This window comes from Quercus suber, unplaced genomic scaffold (assembly GCF_002906115.3).
Source record: "Quercus suber isolate HL8 unplaced genomic scaffold, Cork oak 2.0 scaffold_387, whole genome shotgun sequence".
NCBI classification, from domain to species: domain Eukaryota; kingdom Viridiplantae; phylum Streptophyta; class Magnoliopsida; order Fagales; family Fagaceae; genus Quercus; species Quercus suber.
The window spans coordinates 681,194-706,390 of record NW_027069839.1 but is presented as its reverse complement, the minus strand read 5'-3'; the positions used below and the strand labels follow the sequence as shown (position 1 = coordinate 706,390).

At 34.3% G+C, this 25,197-nt stretch overlaps 4 protein-coding genes across 5 annotated transcripts; 1 reads left to right on the top strand and 3 right to left on the bottom strand.

The window, feature by feature from the left end:
* Positions 1 to 1,349: 1,349 nt before the first annotated feature.
* Positions 1,350 to 3,669, bottom strand: LOC136062160 (uncharacterized). Its single transcript, XM_065760910.1, has 4 exons — positions 3,185 to 3,669; positions 2,499 to 3,097; positions 1,929 to 2,106; positions 1,350 to 1,499 (listed from the first exon to the last, which is right to left on the bottom strand). The coding sequence occupies exons 1-4, from the start codon at positions 3,530 to 3,532 to the stop codon at positions 1,350 to 1,352; spliced, it is 1,275 nt and encodes a 424-aa protein (XP_065616982.1). The 5' UTR covers positions 3,533 to 3,669.
* A 4,831-nt stretch (positions 3,670 to 8,500) lies between these two features.
* On the bottom strand, positions 8,501 to 9,340 carry LOC136062158 (allene oxide cyclase 2, chloroplastic-like; the record flags this gene model as incomplete). The annotated part of the gene is made up of 2 exons (XM_065760909.1): positions 8,501 to 9,107; positions 9,200 to 9,340. Coding segments are annotated over 2 exons (606 nt in total), but the record flags the coding sequence as incomplete, so codon positions are not given.
* A 329-nt stretch (positions 9,341 to 9,669) lies between these two features.
* On the top strand, positions 9,670 to 13,232 carry LOC111999503 (probable mannitol dehydrogenase). Its single transcript, XM_065760913.1, has 5 exons — positions 9,670 to 9,860; positions 11,063 to 11,176; positions 11,839 to 12,352; positions 12,449 to 12,602; positions 12,818 to 13,232. Exons 1-5 carry the CDS (start codon positions 9,763 to 9,765, stop codon positions 13,021 to 13,023), a joined length of 1,086 nt encoding a protein of 361 aa, XP_065616985.1. The 5' UTR covers positions 9,670 to 9,762; the 3' UTR covers positions 13,024 to 13,232.
* An 821-nt stretch (positions 13,233 to 14,053) lies between these two features.
* On the bottom strand, positions 14,054 to 18,276 carry LOC111999475 (elongator complex protein 4). 2 transcript variants are annotated; one of them, XM_065760912.1, is made up of 9 exons: positions 18,007 to 18,276; positions 17,493 to 17,645; positions 17,123 to 17,349; positions 16,949 to 17,024; positions 16,468 to 16,624; positions 15,560 to 15,638; positions 15,108 to 15,267; positions 14,930 to 15,021; positions 14,054 to 14,575 (listed from the first exon to the last, which is right to left on the bottom strand). In XM_065760912.1, exons 2-9 carry the CDS (start codon positions 17,620 to 17,622, stop codon positions 14,408 to 14,410), a joined length of 1,089 nt encoding a protein of 362 aa, XP_065616984.1. In that variant the 5' UTR covers positions 17,623 to 17,645; positions 18,007 to 18,276; the 3' UTR covers positions 14,054 to 14,407. The 2 variants fall into 2 exon arrangements, with proteins under 2 accessions (XP_065616984.1, XP_023887372.2); XM_024031604.2 differs by having other exon boundaries at positions 18,068 to 18,274.
* Between the last annotated feature and the right edge of the window lie 6,921 nt (positions 18,277 to 25,197).

Genomic DNA, 25,197 nt, shown 5'->3' with positions numbered 1-25,197 from the left:
CATACAAGTGAGGCCTTTAAACTTCTTGTTAGGCTGTCAAAGCTAGTCCTCAGCTAAGAAGTTTGGAATATAAGAGTGTGGATAACTATTCTGCAAAGATTAATGGATACTGTGTAGCCAACCATACAAGTGAGGCCTTTAAACTTTTTGTTAGGCTGTCAAAGCTAGGGGTTTTAATTAAAAAAATGTTCATGTGCTGAACTACTGAGTAACCTTTGCTTGGAAAGTGTCTACAATAGACCTTCAAGGTGCATTGGTGCTTGAGACAATGTTGGCATTGAATACTTATCAAAAAAAAAAAATACTAAACACCGTCAATATTAATAATTTTATTATATTTATAGTGTGCAGTAAGAAAATTAGTAAAAAATAATGTATCCACTTGGCATTCTCTATTGAGTACAACTCATTTAAATTGTTTTATTATTTTGATAAATACTCAAAAGTCTTAGACGAAGTATGAGACTTAACTCTTAAGCTGAATTTTTTTCCTTTTTTTGTTTTTGATAGGAATTTTCCCCTCTTATTTTTGAGTCCATTTTGTTGTTGTTCAATTTTAGTGATAAAATTTATATTTTACTTTTTATTAATTTGTCCATCTCATTATCCTATTATTAATAGGATTTAAAATTTAAAGTAGCCATGGTGTGGCAGGGCTTTTACTCTACCTCATACAAATCATAAAACTCATGACCCATGAATTTAGCAGTACATGAGTATATCAAATGTCAGAAATATAGAGCAAAAAGAAAAAGAGTTGAAAAAAAGAAGTAATTCCAATTACCTCTCTTCTTCAGCTTGGAAGGCACTGCTTCAGCTGTCACTGTCTCACCCCACAGCCTTGGCTACATTCTGCCACCGGTCAGGGGAAAATTTATCATGCAATGGTAGTGCTTTTTCAAGCCTTTTGTTCTACTCTGGTGTCGAAGAGGAGCTGGAGTTCAGTGTCAGGGCAGATGGCCCCTCCTTATCAACTTATGCCTAATCTATTCTTGTCAATCTGTAAAAGTACTTAGTGCAGCAAAACATTTTTTTTCCTTCAGCTGCATAGAGAATGTCATTGTGAAAATTTAACTATGACAAGATCAGTTTAGCTTCTTTCCTTTAACTATGAAAATTTCAGTATGAAAACACTTTTACAGATCAGTTTTTTAACTATTATGAAAACACTTTTACAGATCACTTTTACAGATCAGTGCAGCAAAGTTCTGTGTAGTTCTGTGCAGCTCGAAATGATTGTTTTGGTCTAGTGAAAGATAACCCTAAAAGTCTTAAAAGTGAAAGCCCTAGAGGCTCACATGCTATTGAACCTTAAAAAAAATTTCTTTCTTTATGCAAGATTACATAGTTTAAGGTTGCAAAGCTCTTGTGTGCAGCATACAACCTTTTATGCTAGATGAAGCAGACCTCTTGTCTACCAAAATGTCAGGGCAAATTGGGATTGAGAAAAACTGAAACTCTTTTTTAACCAAACCATGGGAGCTAAATAGTTTTGGCACCTACAACACATACCAAATTCATTACTAGCAAGCAGTGACCCGCATTGTTCAATTGTAAGTTTGTAACTTTGGATGGTAGCAACCAATGCAACATGGGTTGGAGAAGTATTATGGCATGTATATATATATTTTTTTGGAAACAGAAAATATGGCAAGTATATGATCTGTATTAACATATTCAACTTGGTTAGTTGGAATGGTTCATCAATCCCTCTCAGCCATGATCATTGCAACTTAAACTGGAAATTAAAATATGCCTTTCAAGATTAGAAGACCAGGTTTTAATGCAACTTGCCCCTTCCATTCCAGGGCAGAGCAATTTAAAAAAGTACCTTCATATTACCTTCATATTCCAGGGCAGAGCAATTTAACTAGTTAAGAAGCCTAGTTACATAACTACAACAATTTCAAAATATAGGAAGAGAGTACCTTGATATTAGGCTTCACAGCAACAATGATCCCATCCTTCACATAAACATCATCAACCTCCTCTCTATGAGCATTGACAACAATTCCCCCTTTGATCAATATCTTCAATGATGAAGACGAAACCCCACATGATGATTCACCATACTTAATCCCCGCAGTACAGAACTGAAACTGTTTTCTTTAAATAATAAAAATTACATAAGAAGATAATACTCTAGCTTGGTTAACAAAGAAAAACCCAGAAACAAAATAAAAAAAAAATTATAAAAAAATCAAATAAACAACCATCATAACAGTGCATAACCATAAAAAATACAAAAAAACTTAGATAAAATAAGCATTAGACAAACATATATAAATATAGCTCAATCACATAGGAGTGATGAGCATTGTCTTACATACACACCCATAACAACATTAGTTTCTACCAATAAATAAAAGAAAAAGAAAAACAATAGTGCAATAGGTACAACATTGACAGTTTGATTACTACACCAAGGCTACACAACCCTATTGAGACAATCTATTGTTCCTTCACTACATCATTGATATTCAGGGTGCCTATGGTACTCTTTTTCTAGCCACTTCAGCTGGACATTCTTGTCTTCGAGAAGTGCTTCAAACATGTGCCTAGCCCGCTCTTTTTCCATGAAGTAGGTGGCACTGAACATATGAAGGTAATGACCTGAGTACATCTTGGGAAGACTCAACACCATGTCCAGAATTGCTTTAACTTGAGCAGTTGCTGAGGGAGCAGATGGTGTACGGGCACTTAGACTAGATTTTTCCACAATAACATTTGAGATGCTCTTCAAAGAGTCGGACATCTCTTGTGCAGCTGAACGTTTCTTTTTTGGTTTCTTGGAAATTGGCTTGAAAATGTGGACACTGGTTGCCAAGCCTTTTCCCTTATTCACTGCCGGTCCTGCCCTCGACGATGATGGACCTTCAACCTCCATTTCATCAACATTCACAACGGGTTCACATTGGGGGTCAACAAATTCTGGGTCATCAGAGGAGTCCCCAGACCCTTCAGTGGTTTCCGTTGGTATTGGACCACTTGTGCAGAATGCTTTGTTTCCCGTTGCAACCGTGCCTCCAAACATGATGTTCAGGAGCTCCCGATTTGGCAAACCATTCGTTTTAAAGGTTTTTGCATCGGGACATGCCTACATGTGGACAACCAGTAGTTAGAACATAAGAATATAGTGGTAAACAGTAAAGTTGTTGACAATTATGCATTGATCAAAACTAACCGCAATCTTTCGGTTCCACCACTCCTCAAGTACGTCAAACATCCCAGTTACAGGATCATAACCCAACCCAGTCTCCTTCTCCAAACACTTGTTATAATTCTTCCACCTTTTTCTTAGATGATCCCATTTGTTTTTTACCTGCAGCCAAGTCACTACTTTGTTCATCTCACCCAACTGCCGAATCACTTCAGCAAACCCAATTTTGGACAAAAATCCAGTTTTTACCCTCTGGCCATCCATGACTTGAATAGCACAGAACCGACAAAAGGCTTCTAGTTCCTTAGGGTCTTTCCAATCAGCTCTCTCATCGTTACTACCACCGTCCATCGATTTCTTTTGCTTAACCATTTTTGCTACAACTTCCTTCTATAAAGTGAAGGCATTTAAACAAACAGTTCGGGTGCATTTTACAATCAGTTAGGCATGCCACATGAAAAATATTAACTAAACTCACAAATATCCAAATTCAGCAGAGGTAGTAAGAGAAACAATGGTATTACACGAAGGATCAATACACCCATATACTAGTGTCATGGAAAACACAACAGAGAGAACCACACTCAGATCATATAATACAAAAATCACACACAAACGGTAAAACACAAAAACCCATAGATTGATGAAGCTTCATGGAAAACACCTTCTATAAAGTGAAGGCATTTAAACAAACAGTTCGGGTGCATTTTACAATCAGTTAGGCATGCCACATGAAAAATATTAAGTAAACTCACAAATATCCAAATTCAACAGAGGTAGTAAGAGAAACAATGGTATTACACAAAGGATCAATAAACCCATATACTAGTGTCATGGAAAACACAACAGAGATAACCACACTCAGATCATATAATACAAAAATCACACACAAACGGTAAAACACAAAAACCCATAGATTGATGAAGCTTCATGGAAAACACCTTACCCGTGAATGCAGAGAGAAATGGTGGTGGCAACGATGACCCAAGCAGAGAGAAGGTGAGCTGGAGCGTTTGTTGAACAGAGGGGATCTTTTCTTTTGGTTCTGCGCACTGGGATTGCGTTCATCAACTGGCCTAATATGTTTTGATAGCTTTGTGTTTGGTGGGTAGGTGAAAGAAATTGAAGACGATTCGGACATAGCATTGAAGGAGATTGAAAGCATTCTGCCATCGGTAGTTGAGAGGAAAATTTGAAATTGGAAGAGAATAAAAATAGCCGTTTGGATTGAACGCAACGCCCCGTTTTGATGGTCTCTCTCCAAGCTGCTTCTGCGGTGAACAGCAAGTGCAAGCCCTTCAGCAGGAGTTGAGCGCACCGTTTAGCACACAGCTGGATCTATGAACAGTACGCGCAAGAGCAGTTTAATTCACATGAAACGGTGCGTAGAGATAAATGAAACAGTGCGTTTAGATTAAAGGAGGCTATCCATGAACAGTGAAACTTCTTTTAAATGAAACGGTGTGTGTAAAGGAGAAAACTTGCGTTTCAGCAAGCCTTGCGTTTCCTATGCGCGTGCGCGTGGGCCCCTCCTTAGACGTGAACGCAGATCCTAAACGTGGAAAAACGTTGAATCCAAACGCCCTCATTATAGAATTTTTTTCTCCACAATTTAATAAACCTGAAAAACAGAGGAATTTAAATGTGTAGTAAATCTTAGTCAATCAATGAATAACACAAAAGGAGTAGGAGAAAGCAAAATTATTCATGTTAGAATTGTTTATACATGCTCATATTTGTTTTTTAATACCATGGAACCAGTTCATTTTATTGAGCCATTCACAAATTTATACATTTAATACTCTTGTTCTCTAAAAGATTCTTATGGAAGCTCTATGACTATATCTGGTTTGATCTCTTCCAGTTCCATGTCTACAGCTTTAGCCCAAATCGTGGCATTTTTTTTTTTTTTGAGAATGAAATCGTAGCATATTAATGTGCATTGATAATAGCTTAATTTTGAATATTTATATCATTGTTAGAAAGCATTATCATACTTATTTTAAGGTAATTCATGCATTTTATATTTGGTTTTGGAATAATGCTAAATAATCAATTTTGTTCTTAATTGAATTTTATTACGTAAATTTGTCTTTTGTAGGAAAATTAAATTAAATAAGTAGATTTGTGCAAAGAAGGAAGCTAATGGACTTTACTTTTACAAGGGCTATGATGAAGTTAAAGAAGACCAACCCAATTAAATTTAAGTCCAATTGGAGCAAGGAATCAAAGGAAATTTACACTAAATCGAAGTCCAATTCGGATTAGGATTTTTGCTTGCACATCAGTTAGTATCAAATGTCCAATTGAGATTATTCAAGTTGGGCTGGAAATTTAACTTAAAGGGCTACAACTTTGTAGTTTACCAAAAGTCCTAATTCTGATATTAAATGGGCCAAAATCATCAGTTAATTGAAGCCTAAAAATCTGGGATTTTCTCCAAACATAAATTTAACTTGTAATAGAATTCCTTGACCTATTTAAAGACTTGTAGGGACCAGGTTCGGGCCTCCTTCGGTGTTAAGGGAGTGGACCCAAGCACAGCTAACCCTGCAATTAATTTGTAGAGAGCGGGATCAAGAACTAGGCCCTAGTAAGGGATGTAACGACCATGCGTGGTAACTCGCAGATGAAGGTGAACAATGATGCTCCTCGGCCTTTCTCTTGGGAGCTTGCAGTTCTTATTACTTCTTTGGTGATTGGTTACAATTGCTTCCAGGAGAATGCAGATTGCTACCGTCTTCCCCTTCCTTTTTCTTTTTCCTTTCCTCTCTCCCTCTTTTCCAAGAGAGATCCCTTACATTATATACTCCTTTCCCTATTGATCCTAGCCCTACATTTGTTGAGCAACCAGGCCACTACTTGAGTACCTGTCCCATCAGCCACCTTCCCATTCTTCCTGTGGGTTGCAACAACCAAGGCAACACTGTTCTGTTATCCCCTCCTCATTAATGCGGCCAAGACGTTAGTTGTGGACATTTAATGTAGAGGTGACAGCTCGTCTTAGACTTGCTCCTCCACCGTGCTCCCATTGTTGACGCGTGGCACTTGCTCTTTCCTCCTCGGATATTCAAGAAGACCCCCCTTGATGGTGTGGTGCTTGTGCACTTTTATGGTCTCAGATGTTCGAGGACAGAATCGTCCTCGGATGTCCGAGGACAGAATCGTCCTCGAACGAGCTCCTTGGACACTGGACTTCTTACTTTTATTCTCGGACCCTACATACATCCTTGGCATGGGATTTTGGGCCTAGTTCGAAGTGGGCCGGGGCTGTCTGACTTTCTGGCCCCACAAGACTCTTTAGAGAAAAATTCAAGGGATGCTAGTGCCAGGGTTGGGATGCAAAATAGAAAATTGGAGCAATAGGTAGTGCTGCATGTGGCTTCTCTGTAGCTTTTCTTCATGATAGCATTGTAACTATTTCTTTCTCTATTTTATTTGTTTAGTTTAATGTTTAGTATTTTATTCTTGTGTTTTATTTCAATTACCTAGGTAAATTTATAATTATGGTTAAAGATGAAACCTTGTTAAGGATTATCAGTAATATTTATGTGATTTGATTTTTCCCACAATAGTTGTTTTTTAATGATTTAAATTGTTCTTCCTTCATAATAATTGACTAAGATGAGATTCTAGATATGAGTTCAAACATGTTTTTCTCATGATTTAAGATTTGTCTTAATTAATTGAATGTTTGGTTTATTATTTCTTGATTTAAAAATTTGATATCTCTTGTGATTTGTTTGATACAATTGATGATTTGATTTTATACCTAGAAAGCGAAGAAGAGCATGCTTTAGATTTTTAAAATAAGGATTTTAATGAGAATATTTTCCATGATAGCAAGATTCATTTCTAGATTATCATGCAGTGTTTGGGAAAAATTAATGATCATAAATATATGCTGATATGAATTAACAAGGTAAATTCCAAAACCTTAATTCCTTTCTCTAGATTGTTTACATCTCTTTACTACTTTATATTATATCATTGCTTAGTTTAATTATTTGCTTAGTATATTTAATTTCAAACAACCAATTTTCATTAAACTAGATTAGGATTAATTTGGTTAAGATTTGATTAATTTTCCTATGTTTATTCAAGTCCTTGTGGGTTCGACCTCGTTCTTGTCAAATTATACTTCGATACGGTTTATACACTTGTGAATACTTTAAAATTTCACAAACCATATAAACCAATTATCATGAAAAATGAACCAAGTAAGATGAAGCCAAACACAATTTCTACATTTTAACAAATCAACCAAGAAAATAGTAAGAGAAGAAAACAAAAGAAAACTTCGAGAAAGAGCATACTCATTTGTGGAGCACCAAGCCTAAACAAAAAAAGAAAAAAAAAAGTTTAATTGCAGATCCAATTCATATTGTGTTGTCCAATATGATAATAGTTGTTAAATACATTCTATAAGTTCTAGCAAGAAGGAAGAGAGAAAGACATTGAATGATAAACTATCATGTGTCAACAAACAATCAATACAATAAATTATAATCCCACCATTTGTAGTTTTATGTTACATGTTTGATAAAATGCCTATGAGAAGGGTTAACCAAAAAAAAAAAAGATGGTATATCCAATGAAGAATTCCTACTTTTCTATTTTGGTTTTTTTATTATTATTATTTATAAATAACATATTTTATGACTATATGTTTTCAATGATAATTATAATAGCATTATTGTAGTTGGTAAGTTACATGTATTTAATTATTATTTTAGAATGTTTAAAGTCATCTTTAGATATTTAGATATTAACATTTTATTATAGTTGGTAAGTTACATGTGTAATATGATAATTTATTTTGCCATAATTCACTTGGGGATAATTAAGTATTCATATGTTCGTTCAAGAGAATGTGTAAGGTCATAAACTGATAATACAATTTTTATTTTTATTTTTTTTATGTCCAATATTGAATATTTTAATATTTAATATGTTTAGTATTATATATATATATATAATGCTAAATATATTGGAGTGTTAAGTGGTATTTCTATTTCTATCATGTCTCTTTTACTATGGATTGCCATCAACAAAGTGGCATGCTAAAGATAATCCCACCATTAATTTGTAGTTTTCTATCACATAAGAGGGGTTAACCAAAAAAAAAAAAATTGATGATATGTTCGGTGAAGAATTNAAAAAAAAAAATCAATATATTATTAACTTTTGTTAATTTTGTTGCTTCCAATATAAGTGAGATCCAATCCACTCAATAATAATTAGCCTATACCATTGGACTGAAAAATCACCAAGTGCTCGTTACTTGACTTACTCATGTTGTTTAGGTCCTTCTATTGGTATACAATTAAACCACACAAATGTTTCAAATGCAATATATAGATTTGAGGCCATAGTAGTAACCAATACTGCAAACCAAAACATTACAAATTATTTATCCTACTTGTTTTCTTCAAAGTCATTTGTGTTTACAAATCATCATAACACAGAAAAAAAAAAACACTCATGCACTTTGGTTCTTCTCCGTACAAGAAGCTAACTTTGGTTCTGGCAATGAAACACCCCTGGCCTTGAGAACAAAACGTAGAATGGGTTTCCAATAGGACACATAATAGAAAAATGGATCGAGGAGTCGATTAGGCTCCACAGGCTTATCGCCCAAAAGCTCTTCTGGCAACTCCTTGATTCCCCTCAAGTAAAATGTGTAGAAAATCTTGAAGGGGTACACAATTTGCTCCAACTTCACTTGCCCATACACACCTTCGAAGATCCCAGACCCACCAACCACAGCTAGATACGTGTCTTCATAGGTCAAATACGCTCCCCTCACAGCCATGTGACCATAGTCTCCAAAGTTAAAGCTATACATTGCCTCATACCGATCACCTTTCTTTTCTGGTTTGTTTTCGATTAAAACTGTTAGTCCTTGTGTGACTCCCACCTGTTTTTTCAGGTCTCCGGTAAACAACTGTGTCACAGAACACCAAGAGTTAATTCAATTAATGTAATAAAAAGTTTATATTTGAACTCAATGATTAAACAACTATAGGAGAAAATTACTTTGTTAGTGAAGGGGACGAGGTCTCCAAGAGAGAAGACTTTCTTTTTGCTCAATCTAAGTATGGCAGGGCTTCCTCGATCAAGTTCGTTGATCTCATAAATATTCAGTTTTTGAACATTGGCTGCAAAAACAAAACATAAAAACCAAAAGGGTCATACTAAAACCACATAATAAAAATTATAAAAAAAAATTAAAAAAAAAAAAAAAAAGAAAGAAAGAAGGCACTTTTTGGCACCACAACAAGAAACGTAAGGACCTTGACCCTTTCCATGTCCGGAGGCGAACCAAGAAAATTTTCGAATGTCTAAAAGAAGAAAGTGGAATGAGAAGACCGAAAGTGTAGCATGTAAGAACTAAGAAGCCTTAACAAATTACTGGTTCAGAAAGAGTGGAAAAGTCAGCAAGAAAGTTTGAATTTTATAAATGTATTCCCTATATATAGATACATTTCTACCTATAATCAATCACACACTTTATTTATTAGTCATTTACTGTCCTATAGGCATTGCATTACCAAAACATTACAATTGTTTCTTCATTGCTGCTTTCTAGAGAAAATTCAATGGCGAAATCACCAGAGGTTGAGCACCCCAACAAAGCCTTGGGCTGGGCAGCCAGGGATACTTCTGGGATCCTCTCTCCCTTCAATTTCTCAAGAAGGTCCTCCCTCTCTCTCCCTCTTCATCCAATCTTGTTTGATTTTCTTTTTTTGTTTTAATCTAAAGTATTGATTATCCTAAGAAATTAGATCATTTTGTTATACTTGTAAGAGCATTTGCATCAACTCATTCAAAATTTTATGTCTATTTTAGTATAAAAACCCACTTTTCTATTTTACATACTCACTTTTTAAAACACTCTATATTAGATTATCTATTTTACACTACATTTCATTAAAATATCAATTTTTCTTGATTTTTTAAAATTGTTTCTCTTTCTTCACAGACAACAACTATCATTTGAAAGAATAAAAAATTAAATGCAAAATAAAGAATGTCACTGTAAATTTACATGATTATTGTAGCAACCATGCATTTTTACACAATTTTGCATAGACTAACACATCAAATTATCTATTTTACAATACATTTTATTAAAATATCAAAAAAAAAATTAATTGTTTCTCTTTCTTCACATACAACAACCATCATTCACTCTCTTCCTTCATCCTCTGGATACATAAAAAAAGAATAAAAAATTAAATGCAAAATAAATAGTGTCACTATAAATTTACATAGTTATTGTAGCAATTATTTATTTTTACACAACTTTACATGGACCGATGTAGATAAATTTTGAGCTTAATTGGCTAAAATGTGACACTTTTTCTATTATACAAGGGCTCTAATAATTTTGTTTTCCTCATATACTATGGGGTGAAAAGCCAATAAAAATGAAATTGGATCATTTTGTTATGCACTTTGAAAAGGCTTGCATTTTTTTCATTTTTTGGATAAAGAAAATAGTGAAAAGGCTTGCATTTTTTCTTATTGTCATTTCATTGTATTAGACAATTACATTGTGATATTAATGAGATTTTTTTAATAATTCAATAATTGAGGAAGAGAAATCTTACTCCAGATGTCTCTCTTGTAAATACAAAATAGTGTTAAATAAGTTATAAAACTCTTGATTTTTTTTTCTTTTTATATAATTCGATAATTAGAAAAAGGAAAAATGAAGGCACAGGCTCTTGGCATTACAAATGCCATTTAGCCAAATAAGAATACATTTATTTGATCAATTAATCATGGTGTACGTGGTGATTGGTCAATTAGTATTGACAATGATCCATCATTTCCCCCCTTTTTTCTGAATTGATGGTTTCTGCCAAACTAAATGGTTTACTGGTATGTTTGCAGGGCAACAGGGGAGAAGGATGTAAAGTTCAAAGTTCTTTATTGTGGAATATGCCACTCGGACCTTCACATGATCTTGAACGAATGGGGCATGACCACCTACCCACTTATACCTGGGTATGTTAATGTTTCCTACTTCTATCACTATATCTTTGCCTTTTCATAAAGAATTGTGTTGTCTTAAATATTTCATTTAAATTGGAATAATATTTTATATATTATAATATTCAAAATTCCATAGTATTATAATATAGTTATAGTGGTACTTTTTTGTTTATTTTGGAAAAGGATGTGCTCCTTTTGTGTCTATATCCATGGCTTGAGTAACCTAAAAGATATCGTTCAACAAAGCATATCAATTTACTGGGGCACCAAAATATATATATATATATATATAATATGAGATAAAAATTTCACTCTAATCTAAGTGTTAAAATTTTTGTGTTTTTAAGACATTCTCATTGAAAATAAATGGAGTTTAACTACACATTTGGATAGAGAGATGGGAGGCGGACTATAGTCTATACATTGAAAACGAATGTGTGAGTTAAAAGACTAAAAATTGAAAAATTAAAACCATAGGGATCACAAAGATAAAAACAAATCAAAGTTAGAGGGTTTAATTTGCAAGTAATTCAATTCAAACACTTTGCCAAAATTTACATGCTATTTGTCCATTACGTGTTAATAAATTATCATTAAACTAGTGAATGGATTTTACTTTCTAGTCTTTTTAGTATCCCATATTGAAATCATGTGAACTGAATTGGATAATGCAGGCATGAGATTGTGGGTGTAGTGACAGAGGTGGGCAGTAAAGTACAAAAGTTCAAAGTTGGAGACAAGGTTGGCGTTGGCTGCATGGTTGGAGCATGTCTTTCTTGCGATAGCTGTACCAACCATCTTGAAAACTACTGCCACAAAACGATTCTCACCTATGGTGCTAAGTATTATGATGGAACCAGCACCTATGGAGGATACTCCGACACCATGGTTTCGGATGAGCACTTTGTGATCCGTATTCCAGAAAACCTTCCACTAGATTCTAGTGCCCCTCTCCTTTGTGCTGGGATCACAGTGTACAGTCCCTTGAGATTTTATGGACTTGACAAACCTGGTATGCATGTGGGTGTGGTTGGCCTCGGTGGTCTAGGCCATGTTGCTGTTAAGTTTGCTAAAGCTATGGGGGTTAAGGTGACAGTGATCAGTAGTTCACCTAATAAGAAGAAAGAAGCTATGGAACATCTTGGTGCTGACTCATTTTTAGTTAGTAAAGACCAAGATCAGATGCAGGTACTGACTTGTTAACAAGTTGCATTGTCAATGTGAGTTACCATATGTACTTGTACAATATCTAATTAAGTTTCTAATTTGATACTATATATATAGGCAGCCCAGGGCATAATGGATGGTATCATTGACACAGTCTCTGCTCAGCACCCTCTCCTACCTCTAATTGGTTTATTGAAAACACAAGGAAAGCTCGTTATGGTTGGTGCGCCAGAGAAACCACTTGAGTTACCAGTTTTTCCATTGATCATGGGTAAAACATATTACATCTAACAATTGTTACATTTGATTTGAAAAGGGATAAGAACTTGCTTGTTATGTTAATTTGTCTTAGTAATTAACTAATTATATAACTATGTAAGACTTCGTGTGTATTATTATTATGTACCCTTGTGTTGTACAAGCCTGATTGCTTCCTATGCATTTCCACTAATGAACTGCGTGTTAATAAATATTATGGAATGACAGCAAGGAAGTTACTGGGTGGTAGTTGCATTGGAGGCATGAAGGAAACACAAGAAATGATGGATTTTGCAGCCAAACACAACATAAAGGCTGACATTGAGGTTATTTCGATCGATTATGTGAACACTGCCATGGAACGCCTCCAGAAAGCAGATGTCAGATATCGATTCGTCATTGACATTGCAAATACATTGAAGTCAAACGCTTGAATTTTGCTGCCTTTTGAGCAAGAGTTGCTGACCAGACTAGGATATGTATTCAGTTGATAAAATCGTCTTATATCTGGAATTTTGTTATCTTCTAGTTCTGTTTTTTAAATAGGTCTTCCAAATATTATGATGGAAAAGAAATAATAGGCTGCCTGTGTTGGAAAAACAGAAGTTGCAATAATTTGTTGTTTTTGGATTTTAATTTTTAATCATTCAATGAGTTCTTAGCCCTTGTAATCTCTTCCCCTGTTTCAGATTAGTAATGTCATTTGAAAAGGACTCCAGCAATTGAGCCACGTCGTCTAATAATTTTGGTTTAGTTCATTTCATCTCTTCAATTTTCCAAGCTGTCATAGCTAAGGTAGGTGTATGGTGTGAGATATCTGGACCTCACCTTAATTTTAAGCTACGTCATGAAATTTTATATGGCAAAGACATCATTGTCTTTTTATGCTAGAGAAGGGGATTGCTTAATATAGTTTATATTAATGTCTCTATGGTCAAAGTGGCGGGACATTACCACTGAAGAGAGACGATAGACATTTGTTTTCAATTGCTAAAGCAAACGGTTTCAGCAAGCAATTGGTGGTGGATCGAAGAGATGCTTAAAGCAAATTGTATTAACAACAGAAGGCTGGTTGTGCAAGTAAAGAGTAATCGACAAAAGATCAGTTTAGCGCACCTTAGAAATGTTTTCAAAAAAATCACCATAATAAACTTGTGGTGGACTATTGTAAATCTTGCATAATATCAGACCAAAAAAAAAAAAATCTACTCAAAGAGTGACATGCACTTGCCATCAAACAGCTCAACAGTTTAAATGACCCGCATATCTGGGCAGCTTGTTCAATGCATTAACAGTTTCCAGGTCAATTTGCTTCAATTACAATGCCTGACTCAATTTTTTTATTCCAAAACTGGTATGAAGCAGTATCAATTATTGCCTAAAAAACTGTTAGTTAGTAACATTGTATGAGGTTTTTATATACAATGAGCACACATTATTCAGGGAAGTTCCACAGTTCAGCAATCATAAGGATTATCTGCACGCTCAATTTCTCTCTCTCAAACTCTATTCTGTAAGAAATAAGAAACTACACCTCTCTGCTGCAACTGTCTAGCAAACTGCCTAAAAGTTATAAACCACCATAATGGATATTTCACAAAAAATATTCCCAAAAAAGATAAAAAGAAAAGGTCACTACTTGCAATTCTTCTGTTACCAAGTATACATAATGACCTATTCAGATGATAGTATTTCTAAGGTCAATTGAAGATCAGAAAAACTAATGGACTTGGGCAGCAAAAAGCAGCACCTTTTCTGGCAAGTGTTGATCATTCTCAAAGTAACTTTTTTGTGATAGGGACAAGTGAGACTAAGGAACTAGAAATCCAGCGTCCCAGTCTTTGATGACCCAGAACAACTAGCAGATGTGCCATATGAAGTCCCACTTGAACAGTCAATAGGCGCTTGATTTAGACTTTCTAAAACTAGAAACCTCCGCTTTTGCAACTTTATTGAGAATGTTGTGGCGTCAAGAATAACAGGAACCTGAATGGATTTGATAAAACATAACAAAACAAAATCAGTGATGAGTTGAGCAAGAAAATATCATAGGGCTAATGCAAATGACTGCGAAAATTGCACACCATAACCAAAGCTCAACAAGCAGAGCACAAAGGAATGCAGGATTCTGTGTTCTTTGTGAGTGAATGAGAACCAAATCAATTTAAGAAAAAAAAAAAACAAAAAACAAAAACACCCACCTGGTAGGCAGGTGGGTGTATGTCTTTGCATGCATATGCATGTTTGTAGGTGAACTGCATGAATAAGAAAACTAGTATATTGCAAGCACTGCTACCTATTAATATGTAAGGATCAGGAAGAAGCATGACTTGGTGGTACCTGTGTATTAATGTGTGCTACTTTGTGCACATTTAGGAGCCCAACCATGTCCTGGTAACCAGTGAGAAGTTTTGCCATTTCCTTGTCCTCATCTGAAAAAAGCACCTTCTTGAAAATTATCGTTGATATGTAACAAAAGATAACAGCATATAAGAAGTTATGAAAAGTGACACTAAACCTAGGATTGCTCTGACAGACAGTAACGTGTCTGCCATATGCTGCCACCGTCTAGAGAAGGATGGTGAAAGAAGGGAAGGAGGAAATGTCACAACAGCAACTGCATTTGAAGACCGGACCATGCTCCTCAGAGATCTAATAAAGGAAAGCATATCCCATTCCTGCAATGCTTACATGCTGATGAAATACACACACACACACTAATACTGTTTGGTAGCCTTAAAATTCCAAATTAAAATAGGTAGAAAAAATAAGACTCAAAATGACCATTATTGTCAAGGATATAACAAAATGCATTTATCAAGCTCAGCTATGAATTAAAGAAGATTTCTCTGAATAGGAAAGTGCATAAGTTGTAGCAATCCAACAGAAATATGAAGCAAATGAAACAAGAGCCACTTCTAAAGATTTACTGCAGATAGGAGCTTAAAAGAAAAATGTAAGTGCACTAACCATGTTAGAATATTTGCATTGTGGAGCACAAAATGACTGGATAGCAATTCGACCGGCAGAAGAAATGCTGCTATCATTTCTGGGATGCCATGCAAAGGTAGAATTATATGTCAGAATTGAAAATTTTAGAGGACAACAAAAATAGGTAGGAGCCACTAGAAATACCATCAAGTGATGGATTATTTTTACAACAAGCCAAGTACTTGTTAAAGAAATTGAATTTGAGACCCACTAACCCCAGGGAGAAGAAGCAAAGGGGGGGAGGAGGTGGAATTAAACAAAAAGGCTGAGAGAGAGATAAATTTAACGAGTAGTAAAAAAAAACAAGATTAAAAAAAATAAGTCAAATTCGGAAGCAAGCTCAAATGAGTTTTGACGTCACAGGAGCTATAAATATAGTTGAAAGAACAACTGTTTGTATATAATCTCTGAAGTAATCTCAAGACTGTCTCCCAGCATGCTATATAAGTGGTTTATAACACTGAAACAAGTTCTAGGCTTGTAATCTACAAAGACATCTATGTCAATTAAAAAACTCATGCCAGTATCTGCATTCTCCAACAATTTCCTCTTCTTCATTCTATGAAGATAGACAGAAGGAGAACATTAAAGGTGGCCAGGAATTTATACCTGGCTACAAGCCTACCATTGCAGCAACAATGTTTCCTAAAAGTCTAGTCTAATTGGATATAGTGCAAAAATTTCTATTAAACAAACTTTTGTTTAATTGTATCCAGTCAGAATCTACCCACGGGTAGCTAGAATCTTCCCTGCTCAGAGGAGACAAAATTCTAGTCAAATAAACAAAAGAAGCTATCTTCAAAGCCAAACCAGTTTTATGATTTTTTCACAAAGCGAAATTGACAACTTGCATAAGTAGATTTCTGGTAATAAAAGTATGATATTACCTTGAAAATTGAGCCAAAAATGTAGCACAACAGTCACGAAGAGCAGCAAGATTTGGAGAATCTAGAATGCTGACACAATCAATATGTTGGCCACTTATAAAATGCTTTTCTAAGGGCTTCCGCAAGTCAAAGTCATGGCAATACTCGTGCTTAACATCTGCATGACTATTATATAATGAGCTCTCCCCATGATTGCATACCGACAAGCATGTAAACTTGTACAGTTGTACCATGTATACAATAATAATGTACACTATTCATCATAAAAAATGTAAATTGTACAGACTACTTCACTTCCAAGGTTCTTATCACCAATATAAATATTAGTTTTCTTTTGGCAAACTATTATTTTTCATGTTTAGGACTATATTTCACAAACTATGCCACTTAAAAACTATATATTGAGACAGTTAAATCATAAGCAGCAGCATAATAAAGTATAAATAAAAAAGAATGAGAGCATTGTTCTAGACAAGCTTACCTCTGTTACTATCAAAATGATGCTGATTATCACCAAAGTATTTCTTATATTGCCAAGCAATCCTCAAACCATTCTCCTGTAATTTATACAAACTAAGTATTAAAATTCTTAAACTTCATCCAAATCAAAAATCACAGAAATAAACAGTAAAAGGAAATGGAAGAAGCAAGGCACATTTTCAGGATCACGGTCACGAGATTTATCATCTTTGGATGACCCTGGAGTAGGCAGAGTACCCAGAAATCCTTTTGGGTCCTTAGATGGACTGGCATAGAGAAGGGGTTGCTTGTGAACAAGTCCTTGTGACATAAAATTCCTCAACAAAAGCATGTGATGGGGAGCTTCTGCATCCTCCATCACCATGACAAGGCTTCCTAAAGGAAACCCACCACCTAAAATCTCTACAAATCAAAGACAACCAATCAAAAACCTCCACAAATTCTGACTATACACATAAATTGTTAAACAATAATGATTCCATTGCTTTTTTGACGAATTTCAGTCTATAACTAATCCAAAGAAAGTGGTAAATGTAGAGAATTACTGTCAAGGTCTGGAATCCCGGATGAAATAAAGATGGTGCCGTTGGGACCATACTTGAGCCCCGGAGTACTAGATGGTACAGTTGCAAGGTTGCGAGAGAAGCTGCTTGTCCGAGGCTTGCTCGTAGCCATGACTATGTTATTGTTAACAGGCTCTACAATAATTTGATTATTCATTATCAATATAGAATTAAATCAATATCAATGCTCATAAGAAAACAAATTTTTTAGCTAAGCTATAATTTCAGTACAGTACTCGTCACTGCATTAGCTTTATTGGGTGGCTTTATGACATAGAATTTAATCCATATAACATCAATTCAAAGCAAGAATCCTGTTTAACTATCTGGGTATTGTATACAATTGAAAAAAAAAAAAAATCTACAACAAGCAATAGAATAACATAGAACTCGTTCACGCTTTTCATCGAACAGATGGTGTGCAATATTTTCAGTTAAACCATGAAACAAATTCTGGAAACAAAAAGAGACAGACCCAGAACACAATAGTCAATACCATGCTCTGGTTTGGCTACTGAGAAGAAAAGACAAAAACTTCAATGGAGTCCATTACTTGCCTTAGTTGATTGTGTGGAGGCTGGAGACTCCGATTTCGGAGGTGGTTCGCGGCTTCCTGCAACGCCTGCTGGCCAATGATTGTGCACATCGGGCCTGAAATGTCAGCACAAGCCCGCTCAAATAAGAACGGGTTTTGGCCCACCCAGTTTTCTCTGTACTAATTTTATGTAAGGAGAGGTGGTGCCTAATTTTATGGAATATGGAGAAACATTGTGAGAATTTTTTATTTATTTAATTTACCTAAAATTTAAGAGTTTTATTTAGAGTTTACACCTTAGAGTTCATGACTTAAATGGCTTTATCTCTTAAATAGTAGTATATACAAAACTTTAAAAAAAAAAAAAAACCAGAACACAATAGTCAATACCATGCTCTGGTTTGGCTACTGAGAAGAAAAGACAAAAACTTCAATGGAGTCCATTACTTGCCTTAGTTGATTGTGTGGAGGCTGGAGACTCCGATTTCGGAGGTGGTTCGCGGCTTCCTGCAACGCCTGCTGGCCAATGATTGTGCACATCGGGCCTGAAATGTCAGCACAAGCCCGCTCAAATAAGAACGGGTTTTGGCCCACCCAGTTTTCTCTGTACTAATTTTATGTAAGGAGAGGTGGTGCCTAATTTTATGGAATATGGAGAAACATTGTGAGAATTTTTTATTTATTTAATTTACCTAAAATTTAAGAGTTTTATTTAGAGTTTACACCTTAGAGTTCATGACTTAAATGGCTTTATCTCTTAAATAGTAGTATATACAAAACTTTAAAAAAAAAAAAAAATACTTTGTCCCAATCAATCAAGAAAAAGAGTTGGTAGAATCCATTTTGTTATTGAAAAAATAATAAATTTAATAACACAAGTTTTTTCATTCTTGTTGAAGTGACAAATTATGAGTGGTGGAAATAAAATAAATGTTAATGGTGCTACCATGTGAAAGTAATTATTCATGCCGGCAACCTTCCACCTCAACAAGCTGTGAAAAAAGATATATTCAAAGAGAAATTGTAAAATTTTGAAACTAGTGTCAGGTCCATGAATAGTCTACACTCTTTCGAAACTCTTAATATTGAAAAAACAATATCTATATAGAACAATCAACACAACCGTTGTAAAAAAAAAAAAACAGCCGTTGTATAATAATAATAATAATAATAATAATAATAATAATTAACAAAAAAGTTGGTTTAAGACTTTCGGTTGACCACTTGACATCTTTCTAGTGTTGTTACGAAGGCATTGATGGCAAAAAATATAGGTATGGCTTCGTATGGTCTATTCATTGACTACGTGAGAGTATTAGAAAGAAATTTTATAGAATTATCCTACTCTCATATTAAGAGGGAGGGTAACAAACACAAAGTTGCACATTGTTTTGCGAGATTAGCATTTAATTTGTCAAATACTGATGTATGGATGGAATATATTCCACCATTAACTTTTCTTTTTGTTTAGGCGGATTTAGCCTTTTGTTTGAATTAATATAAGCAAACTTATTTCTCCAAAAAATAAAAATACAGAACAACCAACAAAGCCATTGTCAGTTTGTCACTAAAGCCAAAAGGTGTATAGATAGTAAAGAACTCGAACAATTGAATTTGGGAAGTCATTGACCTCTTTTTTCAAGCATGATCATTAAACTATAAAAGTTGTACTCACTGCTTAACCTTTAATTTTTGCCGGTATTAGGAGAGGTGATTGGTAGATAACCATATCCTTAATTCTTGGGTTTGTTTGTTTTTTTTTTTTTTTTTTTAAGGTTTGATTCTTGGGCCTCAAATTTGCAACCTATCCTTTTAATGAAAAATACCTATTATCACACAAAGGCCCTACCTTTATCTTGACCATTGAACTCTAATCCAAAAATCCCCTTGCTTTTTAATGGTATAAGAATCATTTATTTCAATGCCTTTCATTGAACTGAAGTCCGAAATGGTCCATCCCCAAAATTGAGTCTCATTTAGAAATAGAATCCATCACCAAATCATTTTCCTTTTATCCTAAAACCAATCTAACCCATTACCTAAAACAAAACCAAATCTAACAAAAATATCCAAAAATAATAATTAAATATAATCCAAATACCTAAGTCAAAATCAATCCAATGTATATCCAAACCTAAATCAAATTTAACGACCCCTAAAAAATGCCCAATGGCAATGTCTGGTGAGATGATGATAGTGTGCAACCTAAGAGGGCAAACATATGGACGATGGTGAATTGCCTGAAGGGGGAGGTTGGTCAAACCATGGAGTGCGCAAGAAAACGGATTTTTTTTTTCTTTTTTATTTAAATCGATTGGGACTTTTCTTTCAAGACAAATGTTTCATTCAACAATGGTAGTTGGTATGTGGCTTGAAGCGGGTGGTCAAACAACCCTTTTTTTTTAAATGTCTTATTTTGAGTGATGAAGGTTTAATTTGTAACCACCCTAAAGCATAGATTTAAAATGAAAATTTTCTTATTTTATATATGTATATATCTTTCCAATGACAAGATTAGAACCCTAATCATGCTTTTTCGTGGGAGGTGATTAATATCATGTATTACAAAGATTATTGAAACTATATGAAAAAATGGAACATAGGGTTAGGGGCCAACTCAAATTTTTGAACCTATACAATTTTTAAAAAGTTAAAACATATGTATACTACAATATTTCTCCAAAATTTTAGGGGTAACGGCCCATTGAAAAGCTCAATGCTTTTACTTTTTAGTAAAAACATGAGATCTCATCAATTGAATTTACAAGAACTGATTATGATACCTCAATATTTATTGATAATTCAATATTGAGAGGTGGGGATTTAAACCAATAATGTATCCTCTCAACAAAACAACAAGAAGGGCAACTTAGAAATACAATAACCTTGTCACGAAACTAAAATAATAAGAGAAAGTCTATGAACAAAAAAAAATGACAAATGATGATATGACAAATTGTTAGTAATAAGCAAAAAGTAATGTTCAATGGTTATCCCTAGGGTTGTCATCGGGTTGGGTTTGTGCCCAACCCGCAACTAATTCGATCAAATTAGGTGGGGAGTTTTCAGACCTGTAACCGAATTGTAAGACTATTAAGTTGGGTGGTTCGGGTAACTATCATGTGGTAGTCAATTTTGGGTGAAGCCGAAAATCTCTAAAAACCACCGAAAATCAGTGAAATCTCTTCAAATTTAGCAAGATCTCTCTAGATCTGTCTAAGATCCAATGAGATCTAGCCAAATCTAGTGGAGGTCTTGTTGGATCCAGACGGATTTTCACCAAATCATGTGGAGAACTCGCCAAATTTGGTGTATCTCCGCCGAATCTAATTGTATTAGTTGTCGAAATCAGTAGCATCTAGTTGGAAAAGTTGCTAGAAAGCTTAAAAATCACCAAACTTGATGTTTTTCTGTCATGTTGGGTTTCACAGCTTTTGGAGTAAGAGACTCACAATCGGCCTATTGATGTTGGGTTTTTGAAGGTTGGGACCCGCATCTAACTGTCGAAGCAGTCAAATCAAGTGGTAATGGGTTGGATATGGTTGGGTTGTGCTGGTTTGTTGGGTGGGTGGTGGGTTGGACACCCCTAATAATTATTTCAAATGAAAATTAATAAAAATTTACCAATTCAATGGATGTAAAAAATGTTGTGAATTTTTTTTCAAAATTTTTTATGTACGTACTAACATTGGGTAAATATTAAACCTTGACATTAATACTTGCGTTACAAATAAAACAAAAATGATAGTGGTCCGAGTGGGAGTAGGAGTGAGAGAGCGACTTCACGAAATGTTAACATGTGAAATAAAATAACGAGAGCACTCTCGGGCTAAGCCATAATAGGCAGTGGATACAGAGCACGCTCAGCCGTACTCTTGGAGGTGGTTGGTTTCATCGAGACTATCGACAGAGAGCCTAAATACAGACTAATAGAGCTGTGGTACGGTTCAGATTACAGACTACAGACTAAGACACAACCAGGGAAGGGTTGCAGTGAGAGAGCTAATAACAAAACAAATCCTTCCCCTTTTTTTATTGTTGTAGTTTTGGTAATTATATTCACAATCAGTCAATCTGACACTTTACATTACAAGTGATAGTGATTGTTCATTTGACAAACCTAGTAGTTCTTATAATATAGGAAGTACTGCCCTGACCACATTTTTTGTCTCGTAGAACCCTGTGGGCCAATCTCTTTATATTGACCAAGCAAATAATAAAATGAAACTGGGTTTCTAATAACGATGTGCAATATGTATATTTACGTATAGTAATTTGGAATCATATATACTGCCAACCCGGACATGGATTTTACACTATTTCGTCCTGCCACAAGATTTTACCAGCCTGAATATATTTGCAGTTTTGCACACTTGGCTCTGTGGCTGCCAAGGAACATAGCAAAACAAGGCATGCCCAACAGTGGAGCCAGAAGGGTCACCTGGCCTTTGTCTATCTATCCCTAATATTGGAGTTTGATGCTATATAAGTTGCAATATCCAAAAAGACAAAACAATATAATAAGATTTATAAGCTTTTTGGATATAGCTTGGTCAAAACTCTTTTATTCATAATCTATTCTTTTTGTGGGTTTGGGATTGTTTTTTGTCACACATGTACATAGAATAGCTTATTTGCAGGTGGGTCTATGAGTATTCTACTTTTCTATTATAGTTTGAAATTTTATTTAATTTTCTTAATACAAAAAACAATAATAACCAATCATTAATTAGTCTCAAAATTTTTGGGCTTAGTTATTGACCATTAACAAACTAGTTAAGGTTAGTTATATGAATATACATATTTTCCCATTATTCTATTATATACCTGAAAATTATACTTTTTTCTTATTTTCTTAGTTAACACATCATTTTGTATTATTTTTATTAATATTATTTTTTTGGTTTTCTTCTATTTATTTTTTGTTCCCCCAATTTGAATTAACTCATTCTTTCTCACTAGTAGATTAATCTCACGTCATCTCAATCAATAACTTTCGCCCTCATCTTTTAGTTGACTCAATATTTAAAGCAAAATTTTGTTTGGCTCCTGTATGTCCTAATATAAATAAATTAATATATAGGTGTTCATAGATTGGGCTATATGTATTTTTATTTTCATTTGATTGTTTGATGTTGGACATCTGTTGAAATCATATATAAACATAAAATAATCTTCAGGTGGCCTTAAAGTAACCAAGACATTGGTTTTGCGGTCGGCATCTTGACTTGTGGCGGCAATTCATTGTGAAGAAGGAGGAAATTGAAGAGCAGTTGCAAGCTTGTAGCAAGAGCTGTGAGCTTAGATACAAGTCAAGTTACATGTACTGAAAAGTCTTGATTGTATTGCAACTTTTCCATAGTGGATGTGATAAGATCTCCTTGAGTGTTTTTCTTGTTAGGTTTTTTACTTTGTGAAAAAATTCTCTCTCTTCTCATCTATGTGATTGATTTTACTGTTTATCCATATTATAATTGAATTCGACTAATTAACTATTTTGACTTGACATTAATAAATTGATAAAATTGGTACCAAGCCGTACTAAAGTCTAACCTTAATTTTACATTAACTTTGATATTAAAAAAAAGGAATAAAAACAGTAAACTTTCAGCACAAAAATAGAGGTCTAAAATCCAGAACTCGGATGATTTTGAAATGCTTAATGAAAATTCTGATTAATTGGCATAACTATTTTATAAAAAAAAAAATATATATATATATATATATATATAAATATAAATGAAAACAAAAAGTGAATGAAAGTGAAACTGAAGTGGTTAGACTGAGATGGGGAGAGCAGTGAGATCAGATGGTAACGTTTGATAAGTGGGAAGAAACATTGGTGTATGCATGTATTGTACTTGTATTCTATGTATGGGCTTTGTCTTTGGTTTGCTCTCATCTCACGGGAATCCAGCCACCCCTCTCACGTGTTCCTCTTTCTCTCTCAAATGTGAACTATCTATCTGGCTGGACCTAACTGTTTATAGCGCATAACTTGTTATTTTACAATGACCAATGAAATGGGTTCTTTCTTAACGTTTTTGGTCGGTAGTGCCTTGTTTGGGTGGGGACTAGGGAGTTCTTACTTTACTAGGCTTATATTGCTAGTGATGATGATGATGAATGATCCAATTAGACAACTAACAGTAAAACAAATTTTCTTTGGCTGCAGATAAATTATAAATTAATGCTAGGGGAGAAAGTCAAAAATAGGGTGTTAGGGTAGTAGAATTGGGTGTCATTTGCTGTGATTAGAGAGATTTGTTGATTAGTGAAGTTTTTGAGGTACGAAATTCGAGTGTTTATTTGCAGCTTTTTCTGGTCCAGTTGCTTGTCTTGGATTCTCTTTGTCCAACAAATAGGCTATAGTTCTTAATTCACTCGGTCATTATGAAAGAAAACAAACAAACATATTTTTATGGCCCGTCCAAATTAAGCTAAGTAATGGAAACTGTCGTTCTTACTTCCTAGGGGCCAATCTATGAAGTAATGCTGTGATTAAGAATACAAATCTACACAAAGACTATTATTTTACACATTATTTGAGATTAAAATGAGTAAGTATAAGTTATCAAAACCTTGTAACTCATTTGGCACAATTTGATATTTTTAACGAAATTATTTAAAGTTTAAATTTCTATTGTCTCAAGTCTTAACCATCGAATTATATATATAAATAAAAGTTGAATAATCATAACTTGTTGGTTCTCTCTCTCATTGCAATTTATTTGTTGGTTAAACAATATTTGAATTCCATCCTACATTATCACTTATCACTTGTTAAGGTTCAATCAAAAATTGAGTGTGAACATGTTTTTTCTTTCTTTTTCATTTTAAAGTTACAAATAAAAAATTTATTTTGAAAAAATTACACCATCATTTCTTGAGTTTCACAACTTTTTAAGATGGTAAATTGCTTTTTACGTGGATCCTCCATGAATACATATCTTTTATTCCACTTTTAGTGTTCCATCAACCGCACTTTTTTATTTTCCTTTTTTTACATTTTAAACTTTGGTTACTTTTAATTAAGGAAAAAACAAAAGTAACATGTGGTAGCTAATCTATGATTGGCAGAATATAAAGCATGATACTCATGTGGGATAGAAGATTTATAATCAATCCATCACAAAGTGCATCCTCAATGAA

Excerpts from the sequence above, each read along its gene's own strand:
- LOC136062160 (XM_065760910.1), bottom strand. The coding sequence starts at position 3,532 with ATGGTTAAGCAAAAGAAATCGATGGACGGTGGTAGTAACGATGAGAGA. Across the intron at positions 2,107-2,498 it reads CTGAAGTGGCTAGAAAAAGA|AAAACAGTTTCAGTTCTGTA; the intron begins GTACCATAGGCA and ends TATTATTTAAAG. Across the intron at positions 1,500-1,928 it reads CTGTGAAGCCTAATATCAAG|GTGCCAAAACTATTTAGCTC; the intron begins GTACTCTCTTCC and ends TATGTGTTGTAG.
- LOC111999503 (XM_065760913.1), top strand. The coding sequence starts at position 9,763 with ATGGCGAAATCACCAGAGGTTGAGCACCCCAACAAAGCCTTGGGCTGG. Across the intron at positions 9,861-11,062 it reads CCCTTCAATTTCTCAAGAAG|GGCAACAGGGGAGAAGGATG; the intron begins GTCCTCCCTCTC and ends GTATGTTTGCAG. Across the intron at positions 12,353-12,448 it reads AAGACCAAGATCAGATGCAG|GCAGCCCAGGGCATAATGGA; the intron begins GTACTGACTTGT and ends CTATATATATAG.
- LOC111999475 (XM_065760912.1), bottom strand. The coding sequence starts at position 17,622 with ATGGCTACGAGCAAGCCTCGGACAAGCAGCTTCTCTCGCAACCTTGCA. Across the intron at positions 15,639-16,467 it reads TTTTTGGCTCAATTTTCAAG|AAATGATAGCAGCATTTCTT; the intron begins GTAATATCATAC and ends ATGGCATCCCAG. Across the intron at positions 15,022-15,107 it reads GTCTGTCAGAGCAATCCTAG|ATGAGGACAAGGAAATGGCA; the intron begins GTTTAGTGTCAC and ends TGCTTTTTTCAG.